Source organism: Leiobunum rupestre, chromosome 9 (genome assembly GCF_980474605.1).
Source record: "Leiobunum rupestre chromosome 9, qqLeiRupe1.1.hap1, whole genome shotgun sequence".
NCBI classification, from domain to species: domain Eukaryota; kingdom Metazoa; phylum Arthropoda; class Arachnida; order Opiliones; family Sclerosomatidae; genus Leiobunum; species Leiobunum rupestre.
The window spans coordinates 49,098,495-49,110,329 of NC_143392.1; the positions used below are offsets into that span (position 1 = coordinate 49,098,495).

General features: G+C 38.0%; 1 protein-coding gene across 1 annotated transcript; it reads right to left on the reverse strand.

Annotated features, from left to right (window-relative positions):
• Window positions 1–7,807: 7,807 nt before the first annotated feature.
• On the reverse strand, window positions 7,808–9,567 carry LOC149928586 (uncharacterized protein F54H12.2-like). Its single transcript, XM_090157934.1, has 2 exons — window positions 9,147–9,567; window positions 7,808–9,105 (listed from the first exon to the last, which is right to left on the reverse strand). The coding sequence occupies exons 1-2, from the start codon at window positions 9,565–9,567 to the stop codon at window positions 7,808–7,810; spliced, it is 1,719 nt and encodes a 572-aa protein (XP_090014060.1).
• Window positions 9,568–11,835: the final 2,268 nt, after the last annotated feature.

The window sequence follows — 11,835 nt, forward strand, 5'->3', positions numbered from 1 at the left end:
TTACTGAATCTAAAATGGATGGAGCTCTCAAACTTGTTTGTTTACCAGCAAAACAAAAGAAGAATGTACCTGTAATATGTTTAATTTGAAAACGTATTAAAAACACGAGAAAAACTGTGGTACCAATCCAGTAAAGGATAAATTTGTAACCAGCTCACGTATCCTTAAAGACAATATAAAAACTGAAATAGAAAATTGCGAAACCAGTGCTATTAAATATCACAATATCTTCTAAAGGCCAACAGAACTGCTCAATTTTCATCTCAAGATGTGGCTAATACATTTCAGAAAAGTGAAGAACGAAGTACGCACTCACAGTTAGTATTAACTAGAAGAAAAATCAGCGGTCATAGTTCACTTTGTTTAATTTGTACCAAGAAATGTGCGAAGAAAGACCCCACGATATACAGAATATCTTGAAAACCAAGAGTGGATTTTTTAATGAAAGCTGCAAGGTTTTTCAAAGATCACGTCTTTGATGAAATAAATGTATTAGAAGGTGCTTCTAACGTTTTTGCAGCTGACTTAATTTGTCACAAGATGTGTATCAATTATTACATTAATAAAAATGAGATAGAAATGTTGAAGGTAGCCTCGGTTGAAAAAATCGAGATGGATGGTTCAATGAAAGATATGTGTGAGAAAATCATCGAAATAGTTAACCTAAATTCTGCTGCTTTCGTTATCTCTGATTTAAGAACTTTTTTTAGTAACAACTACCTTGTAAATAGTGAAATTACAAACGAGCGTACGAAATACATGCTAATTCAACATTTCGGAGAAAGTATTTCATTCGCATACACCCAGGGGAAAAACCAGTCTCAGATAGTGTACTCATCTAACATTCCTGTAGCATCAGCAGTTAGTGAGATCGCCTTGATTCGAGAACTAACATTCCTGTAGCATCAGCAGTTAGTAAGATCGCTTTGATTCGAGAATCTGCGGTGGAATGTGCAAAAATATTGAAAAAGGATTGCGAAGACTACAGTTTTAATTTAGAAGTAAAGTTTTGTGATAAACCTTATCTTCTAGAAATAACTAAAGAGTTTATACGAAACCGTCCGAAGAAATGGTTATCTTTATTTAGAACGCTTTTTTCCATCATATGATAGATCTGAATCGATTAGGAGAAAATGTGATATGATTTTTCAATACTTTAACAGGGTTCATACAAACATGGAAATATCAGTGACATTTATTTAAAGCAAAAAAGTCAGGGAGATATCAGGGAAAATGAAAATTTACCTGAAAAATCAGGGAAATCCGGGAAAATAATTATGTGCAATTATATTATATTAGAAAGTGTAACAGTAATCCTTTTAACATTTTAGAGACCCCTATTGTTTTTAAAAGTACACCTGGAAAATATTCAAAACTACTCTGGAAAACATGGAAATATCAGGGAAAATGGTTTTTGAAATATTGTATGAACCCTGTTTAACAATTTAGTTCATAAAGAAAATGCACCAAACAGCAAAAAGTGCGCCAGTTCAGCTTGTCAGTGTTGAGAAAGAAACAAATAATGTGCTTAGTAACATCGACGTAACCAGACTCTCGGCTACTGTATTAATAAACTTTCGACTTCCTTGTATTTAACCAAACCAGACAAATCGCAGCTAGTAAATGATCTGGAAACTACCTTTCCAATAAAAACTATTGTTAAACCACCATAATCTTATCTCCGTACAGCTGTAATAATAGATTTTATGGCCAAAGCTAGAATGGTAAATCTGAAAAGCGTAAATATTAAATCTTTTTGTGATTCGGCCCAGTATCTAAAAAAGTGCATTGTACAATTCAATTCCAATACCCGAGAAGAACCGGATCTCTACAGCGTACAAGAAGAAGCGGACTCATGCTTCACGTGCATCATTGCATGACTACGAAAAACTGCGAAAGAATTGAAATTGTCTCTTCTGATACCGATGTTTACATTAATGATCTGTATCATACAAAAGAAATGTAGTACATTCGGGTTGGCTTGAACGAGCTATGGATTTTATGGGGACTCAAAAATACAACTCGTGCACTTCCACTTCACGAATTTTTGTCATCTAAAGATCCAAATTTGATAGTAGCATTGCCAACAATACACGCGCTAACTTGTTGTGATACAACTAGCAAAGTTGGGACAAAAAGTGCCGTGTTGAAGTCTGCCATGACAAAAGGACCTGAACTCTTATTGGATATTAGAAAATAACAAAAGCTATTTTGGAGAAAGCCGAATCATTTCTCTTACCAGTACTTAAGTCAAACGAGGCTTCTTTTGATCTCTAACGTTATCAACAGTAGCATCGAATGCGATCGAAAGTTCATTTCGAGAAAATAATTCCTACATAGTCTAGCATTCAAATATATATTAAACGGTCCTATTTGCAGTGCTACAAATCGGTAAACTTGTTGCAAACGTTCCTCTCCTATATCCACTTCAATTGGGTTATAAAAATTAGGAGGAAGAAATCGAACCTTATGTACTGAGTTATTTTACAACCATGTTCTTGTGGGAAATGTAAGTGCAGAAAAGCATCTCTGACGTGTTGAACATACTGAATATGCAATTTCACTAAATGTTGACAAAATCCTGCAACTATGACTAATATTTCTGATTAATACTTGTAGCACTAAAGTTCATCTAGTCATCTTCCAAAAATTTTAAATATATTTTAATTTTGCCTTATGGCCGGTTTCAAATTACAATTACACCCATTTGAACGGTTACATAACTTCACATTTAACCTCTAAAGCTAACGTGGTTTAAAGTGATTATAAATGTAGATGTTAGGTCATTGTTCTTATTAGAACAAAGTTTGGATATTTTTCAGGCACCGAGCTCAAGCATATCTAATTTTGATTTTCTGTAAAAATTCTGAGGGGTCAAACTAAGTGTTATAACTCTTGCATTTGTAAATTAATTTACATGACTTAAATTACATGGCTTTGCATAGAAAGAGGGATTTACGTGTAGGGTATATTCGGCATAATTGGAAAATAATTAACTTTTTTACCAAGGTATAGAGGTTTTTGACCTTTAAACTTTGACGGATTAGGTATAATCTAACACTAATACTTGCGTTAGTTATATACGAGCTTTATATATCAATTGATATGCTATTTGTGAAAATCGGTCAAATAGTTTCAGAGATATTATTTAAAAATGGCGGCCATTTTACAAAATGGCAGGAAATCCTACACAAATTGGGTCGTGTGCAGCAGATTTTTTTTCATACCCTAGTGGTCCTTTTACCATCCCAAAAGAGAAACTGAGGGGACATCGAAGTATGGGAGGAACCATTGCTAGCGCCTAGAATATTAAAACATAAAAAAAACATTTTTATTCACGTAGGAGATTATTTCTTAACATAAGCGGTGGTTTTTTATTTGCTTAGTCATCGACATGGTTTCTAAAATCGAATTCACATCAGAGAACATTGAAAAACGTGAGTTGATACCTTTTTTATGAAACCCAATATTTATTTTTCCTATAAAAAATCATGCTTTTAAAAATCACATACAAACTCCAAACTAGGAAATTTTCATAAAAAAATACAAAACTAGGAAATTTTCATAACAAATTACAAAACTTTGAAATTTGTACAAGTGTAAAATTTAAAGATATACATTTCATATTAGTGGAATTTAATTTAAGAAATATGTGAGTTTTCATTACCAATATTTTAGCCAATTAGAATTAAATCTATATATTTATCTCAGAATGAGCAAAACAGGTTTTCATGTGTATTATTATAAATATACATGTAAATGTCAGTGTAATGTGTTTCTAATATTAAGCAATTGAATACTCGTATTAACGCTAAGCATTTTATTTGTGTATTAGAAACCCTGACTTTACAAACAGCGCGGTATAATGAATGTTATGAATATTTCTAAAACAGATGCAATGTACTTGGTAACGATAACAATAACATGTCAGAACAGTCGAGATAAAATGTCTTATATAATATGGTTCTAAACAAGAGTATTTACTGGTTTAAGAATAATATATTGTTCATATTCTCAATGTGTATAAAACAGGAATTTGTTTAAAAATTTACGTGTTTGTAAACGTTTGATAAAATTTGTTTAAAAAATTGGTTGTATGCCTATAGGTCTAAATTACGCAGTCTCCCTAGAACCTACAAAAATCTAGTGCGCTAGGCCAAAGAAAGTATAAAAACGGTCCTTAGTGGTTCCAGATAATGTAATTGATTAAATAGACAATAAAAATTTTGGGCACTAGTACTAAAAATAATATTTTGAAATAGCATCTCATAATTCATTTTATAGGGGCATGTTGTAAATAGACTAGTCCCGACATAAATTTAGGAGCAAAACATAATGTCTGAATATCAAACGTAAAATTTAATTATAGACTATTCGACGTGTATAAATTCTTGTACATTAGTAAACATTCGAAAACATAGAAGTTTGTTGTAAACGAGGTTTCCATAGCAACCGAAAAAATCGGGGCACAATGAAACAAGGAACACTTAGAACTCTCAAATTTAGTTATTTTTCTCTTATTTCGGTCATTGCATACGTTGAACTAAAGGACAACCCCTTAAAAAAAGACGAAATATTTTTTGTGAAGAACTAACTAGCGTCATTTCGATGGCTAATAGATATGGAAATAAACTTAACTAGAGAAATTGCCTATTGATCACTGAGAATTATAAATGCTTTTATTCTACGAAACATTTGTTTGAAATATATCTCTGCTCTTACAATTCAGCACTCGGCAACCTTTATTTGATGTATTCAAATTAAATCTGCTGCAATTCAGATGTAGCTGAAAATAATTTATTTTTCTAAGAGTCCAAAGGTAATTAAAACGTTTTTCAAACGTTATATTAGTCGGAAAACGGACAATAAATTTATTCTGTCAGTGACCACAATCCGATTTTGGAATAAAAGCTTTCCACTAACTAGGCTTTTTACTTACGACGCTCAGTGAAAAATAGTCGCCTCCTTTGGGTTGAATTGTGCTTTTCCCATCGAAGTTGTAACGTTTCAATCAAGAAAACATTGACGATTTAAGCTTATTAATTATACAACTATTAGAAATTGGTAGCGTCATTTGGGCGTAGCTGTGGACGAGACTGAACTCCATTTACTAATGTAAAAATCAATTTTTCGTTTGAACTAGACAATTTCTACACGCATCGTGATTTGACGTGAGGTATTTAACGGTAGTTAGGCAGATTTATAATAAAGATAATTATTGAAAAATGCAATTTCATTTGTTTATTAAAATTTATTTAAAGGTTTTATTGGCCTTTACGTGTCACTTGAATTAATTTAGTTACCTCCCTTAAAAATATCATAACTTTACCGACTCCTCCGACAAATTGAACATGTCCAAAACTTTCTGACTAGCTTAATCTGCCGTCGCTTACGCCAAAGGTGTCTTCATTCCCCAACGCGCAATTGTTATACATGTCAAAATCTCGAGTCAAGTTAAGAGTTCAGATCTAGTTTGGAAATGTGTCGTACTAAACGTTTTAATTGTCCCGAACTTTCCCGAATAAATCTCCGACGCCCAACAACCAATCAAAATGGTGATAATTTATGTCTTTTAGCTAGCCAAAAGTGTTACAATACAATGGATAAACAGATATACCTAATTGTTTAGGAGAGCCGCCAAGAACTATTTACCTAGCTGTGAAATAGCTCCACCAAGCGGGATATACCTCTAAGAGATAAGGGTAGCGACATACCGATAGGATTATACCGATGGGATTATACCGACGGGACTTTACACCGCTACCTTCCCACCCTTCCCCAAATTTATACCGATGATTTTTGTGTGGATGACATTTTTCCTGCCTTTTTTTACCTACTTACTCTCCACAATGCCCCTCTAACACTTTTTTCGGTTTAGAGTAGGGTGTGTCAATCATCGCGGCGGGATACTTTTGAAATAAAGAGAAGATGAATCCACGGTGTAAGGAAGGGTTAAGCTTCGCCGTTAAATTAGCCATATCTATCAATAAAATCTAAGATTATTTATCAAATGTAAGGAAGGGTTAAGCTTCGTCTTTTATCCACCGTTAAATTAGCCATATCTACCAATAAAATGTAAGATTATTTATCAAATGTAAGGAAGGGTTAAGCTTCGTCTTTTATCCACCGTTAAATTAGCCATATCTACCAATAAAATCTAAGATTATTTATCAAATATAAGGAAGGGTTAAGCTTCGTCTTTTATCCACCGTTAAATTAGCCATATCTATCAAATTTTGTTTAAATCATTCAAATTAATAGTATGATATTAAAGAACCGTTTAATATCAATCCAAATATTTATTTCGTTTTAACAATACAGGCTCGAGTACTTTTCCTACATTATAAATAATCCGTTGAAAATGCGCCTTGTTTATAATATCATAATTTCTTCGATCTTCTGGCTGTATGTATAACGTGACGTCGATTGTATCAAAGCGTACTTTTTTCGATTTCTGAAAGAACATGTTTTACGAATAATTCCATGAGATCGTCAAGCGTGCTTTTTTTAACTTTAAATGTTAACGTTTCATCGATATATTTTTCGTTGGGTGGTATATCTCTATTGTTTTGATCCACTCCGCCGCGACGATACTGCTTACAAGAGCAGCGATGTTTATGTTTAGAGTCCATGATACCAAATGATTATAAAAGGGGTAGGCGCTTCTTATATAAAGAAAAGAACACGTGATTTCAATGAAAAAAAAATTATTTAGGGAGGATAAAATATACAAGGGGGGGCGATTTAAAATGGAAAACACAATTGAATGTTGATGGCGTCGTCGTGTTGATAGACCCAATCGGCGAACAGGAGACCCCTGTCGAAAGCGCAAGGCCTAGTCACTTTGTGATTGTAGAGACATTTTACGGGGGGGTGTTTTATCAATGTTAATGGCCTTGGGGCAGGCGAAGTCATCCAAATCGTGGACGGTACAGTCCAGGAAATCTGCCAAGTATTGGCGTTTCACATCACCTTTCGTGAATATACGAGTAGCCGTGGCCGTAGCCGGTATTAAGCATGAAGGTAGTTTTCGATACGCTGTTTGTCCAGTTGACCCGTCGAGACCGTGTTTATTGCGTACGACCCACCCGTTTTGTCGTTGAGTGTTGAACGGTAAATGGTCCTTGGGATACGGGGGTTCGAAAGTCCAAGTAAGACAGGCGGGTGTTTTATCGGCGGTGATTATAGCCAATTCCTTTATGACAATGTCGGGACCTTCTCCGGTATCTCTAAGTTTATTTTTTCCAATTAAATAATCAAACTCGACGACGACCGAGCTACGTTGACAAGGTGTTTTATTCCGGGTGATACAATTCAAGTCTCGTAAGAGTGCTTCCATGGTGAGATACTGCGACTAGATTTCAGAGCGCGGACCTTTTTATACCGTCGAATGTTTTTTTAATGATGACGTCATTGATCTCGTGACGTTTGGTAAAACCCTTAAAGAAGCTACCGGTACTTCTCTTTTTCGTGCGATGTTTTATGTAGCTTACGCAATATTCTCCGCAAACACCGCTAGTTAACGACTGCAAACGCCTCCTATTGTGCGCTCTCTTAGTCGAATTATTTTTTATGAATGTCTTAATAGAGGGAAGTAAAGGGCCCAAAGCTAAAGAGTCAAAATAAAAGCAACGACACCTGGCGTCGAAATAAATCGCTACCCAATGACTGCCTTGTTGATCGTGACTGTCTAAATTCAAAATTAGGGAAGTAGGATAATTAGCTATTCGGGGGGGTAGTAAATCGGAGGGAAAGACCCCGATAAAGTTTTTGGTACGAGCCATTACGATCGATATGTCTCCGCCTTTCATGGATTATCGACAATTACGTTACGTGCTTTATCAATTCTAAACGAACTCTGAAATTCCATATAAACGAGACAACTTAACGCGTGGGGCACTGATTTAGCGAACCCTAACTCGAGCCTCAATTGTCCCTGTCTTGTCGGGTTGAAGTGGAATACTGAACTGGCGCTTAAATCTTGGGACAGGTCGAAAACGTATAAACAGAACCCAAAAGGATACTCTGCTAGCGAAATCTGATTGCCCTGATCTTTATAATGCAAGCCACTTCCGGTGAATAAAGTGTGATAAGCTTCGACGTAAAGATTAGAGTCGTAATTGGGCCGCAAGGGCTTAGAATCGACCCCCTCGGAATCCGAATAAAGAGCTAAACTATTCACGTCAAAATGATAGAAACAAAATGGCGTTTTGGCTAGATTACCATTGTAGGCGTCGTGATCGAGTAAACCCACTATAACGCGATTGGGCATTGTCCCCAAATGTAAATTATTTATCGTGGTGCTTAACACGCTCGAGTTTATAGTGAATATTTTCGTTTCGGTCCTGGTGTAAGCGTACTTGGCCGCTGATTGGGCAAGAGCGGCTTCGTGAGCGAGAAGTATTTTAGGAGCCACGCGAACTTTGCGAACCAAAAGCGTAGCGTCCGAAATCACTATTCGATAATCAGCGCCAGCCTTGACTTTACCCATCAACGCGAAATTGGCTTTACTGCGTGAGAGTTTTACGCGAAGATCGACGCCATTGAGAATAAATTTTTCTACGTTGAATATGTCCAGGAAAAGAGGGCCAATCAGTTCCACTTCTTTAGACTTGCTGGTTAACGCTTTTCTAGTCTTATAGCCCTCGTTGGTGACCAAATTATTCATAACCCCTGCAGTGTCTTTATGCCACATGGCCGCTGTCAATTGGGACAATTTAGCGTCACTGCCATAGTTTAGGAGAGTCTCGACGTAAGAACGGTACGCGTAAGTGGATGCCGACGGAGAGAGAAGGGTACCGTTTAGATGCACTTCGGCTTGACTGAACAACGTGTTGAGAAAGTTATTGCACGGAGCGACCTCATCGTCATCCGCTAAGTCGGTTCCCGCGGCGTCGGCGACGATTTTAAATTTCAGGTACATATACGTTAAAGCTAAATCGAGATATTCGTCTCCGCCACTTAAGACGTTGAACTCGATAGCTTCGCCGCGTAACGAAGATACGGGCTGGTACGTCATCCATTTTCCACCTTCGATAGACGTCTGAATCGGTGTAGATTCGAACAAATCTAATTCGCTCTTAAGCGCTTGACAGTGGGCCATGCCTGGTTTCGTTTGCGAGAGTTGAAAATGTCGAGAACCTTACGGGTGGCGTTCCGAACTCCTAATGATTTCTTGGTCTTCGCGGGGACCCTTTTTTTAGTTCGTTTAGGAAGGGCGCGACGTCTACGTTTGCCAGATCCGTATTGCTGTTTTAAATTATCGTAAGTTTCGTTGACCCTCCGCTTGGCGGCCGACTTGACATTCTCTCCTTTTTGAACGTCACTAAGAATTTGACTGCCAGTCGAAAGAGCCTGGCTACCCAAAAATTTTACGCCTTTCATTAGGAAAGGTTTTGCCGCTCGAAACAATCCCGAGAAGAAACTACCGATTCCGTGACCAATTTGTCCGTGTCCCCGCTGGTAATTAGCGCCAACGTACACTTTCGATAAACCTTGACCGGCTTGATTTACGTAATAATCTCGATAAACGCAGGAGCGATGTTTCAGGACGTCCGGCTTCGTCATTGTCGGGGTCTTAAATGAACTTTCACCGTTAAGGCGTCTCTCAGGTCTATTTGAATAGTGTCGAAATAACGTTTGTTGACGGGCACGTAATGAGGAGCGATGTACGTCTTTTCAACGTGAGAACCGTGTCTTTTATCGTCGACGGCGATAATTCTTAAAAGTTGAACTAAAGAGTGACCAACTACGACTTCCTCGACAATGTCCGTGTAAACGAATATTTGAGATGGAACGTTATAGTCTAGGCGAGCCGGTCTCAAACTTTTACCAATGATTTTCCCGTTAGGCCCGTAGCCCAGAATATTACTCAAACCTTCGCTCATAGTTAGTATCATTTCTTTACGGATACTGTCGTTGAGGGCGACGTGTCCGCTTAAGCTATCGTGAACGAAACAAGAATCCGCCACTTTACACAGAGCATTTTCGTTTATTTCCTTAATTAAATGTTCGATAGATAAATAATGTCCGGCGGGTACTTCTTTCACCCGAGCCACCGGTCTCCCTTCAGTGCCAAAATCGTGTCCCGCCGTGTCTTCAACGTAACACTGTAAATAATTGTCATTCTCGAGTACGTTGTAAAAAGCGGACGGATATATAATTGAAACGAGTCCAATTTCGTATTCGGTTTCCAGTTGAATGGGTTGCGGTAATTGCGTCACGAAACAAGCTAACGTATTATTGGGGAACGTATCCAAGCTACTGTTAGACGGTAACGTGAGGTAAAATTGAGACGACATCTTTCTCAGGCACCCACGAATCGAATGAGCTGGGGTATCCTCGCCACGAAACTAGACATTCGGTTTTTCCCCGTGACTTGCGCTTTTTCAAAACTTTATCCATATGGAATATCTCGGGTTTATCGACACGTTGCAACTCTGAATAGTAAAACTGACCAATAACCGGCTCGTCTGATAAATCCACGAGTTTGAATAATAAAGGTTTCTTGGTGCTCTTGAAGATGACCTTGAAAATCTCGGTACTCCAGTTAACATCGTATCCTTTAGCGAAAGCCTCAGCGGTTTTACTTAACCTTACGTAATCGTTTACGTTAATTCGACATTTCGTAGCTTTAGTCGACTTCTTTTCGCGCTTGTAAATGTTCTTATAGACTTGAAGTACGTTACGGTCATTGACGTCGACGGGTGCCATCTTTATGCTACTGTGTTTGGAATGATTGTAGGCGTGGACGAAATTGGGCAACTCTTCGACGTATCGATAAGTGTTGTTACGCGTAAACCATTTCCACATTCGACCCTTAAGCGTTTTATTGTATCGCTCCACCAGAGCTCCTTTGACGTCATCGTTTTCCGACGTGAAATATTTGACGCCCAGCCCACGTAGGTATGTCTTCACTGGAAGGTTTAAAAACTCTCGTCCTTTGTCGAATTGGACCCTGATAGGTTGGCCCTCTTGGAATATAATCTTTAAGGCTCGAACGACTTCCGCCCCGGTTTTCCGTTTCAGAGGTACGGCGAACCCGACTCTCGAAAAAGCGTCGATCCCCGTTAAAATGAACGTATATTGATCGTTATATCGGGCCAATGATCTCATATCGCACAAGTCTAATTGGTACAAGTCGTAACGGTTATGCACGTACACACGGCGTCTCTTGAATTTTCTGATGACCGGTTTATGAAGAGTGAAAGCGTCGTGACCTTGTAAAAACGTTTCCACGTCTTCTAGAGATACGCCACGCTCTTTCACGGCTTCGTGCAATTTCGTAGCGCCTCCGAAAGAAGCGGGATGCCTGCTGTCGAAATATATTTTGGATAAGAGCTTTTCCGTTTTCTTTAATAAGGCTCCCATTTCGTCTTGATAAACGACGCCTTGTTGTTCTCCTTACCACTTCTCAATCGTTTCCTCAGCGGCGTGCTTGTCGTTTTGATTTTTTTCTTTTTATCGATTGCCGACACGGACCCAATAACCTTTGGCGTGACGATACTTTGAAACCTTTCCCAGCCTACAGGCCGTTTTCCAAAGGGTTTCAACGAATGGTATATTAAATCTACAATATCGGCATTGGGTTCTAGGACGCCGTCGATTAAAACACCAGCTTTCTCGTTCCACCGTACGCGTTCGGAGCCCGAAGCCAACTGTTGAAATAATTCTCTAGCCTGTCCTCTATACCCAGCGGGTAAAAGATTTATCCACGCTTCGTATTGCACAACTTCCGGTGCCGTTTTCTTTACCAAACCCCGCTGACTTTTAAGTAGTTCGTCGTACAATTTCCATTTCGTGCGGTCATCGGTGGTATTATCTTTTAGTATAGCT

Bases quoted from the DNA above. Each gene is read 5' to 3' on its own strand.
- LOC149928586 (XM_090157934.1), bottom strand. From the start codon at position 9,567: ATGACGAAGCCGGACGTCCTGAAACATCGCTCCTGCGTTTATCGAGAT. The intron at 9,106-9,146 runs GTAAGGTTCTCG...AAACGAAACCAG, and splicing joins AGGAGTTCGGAACGCCACCC to GCATGGCCCACTGTCAAGCG.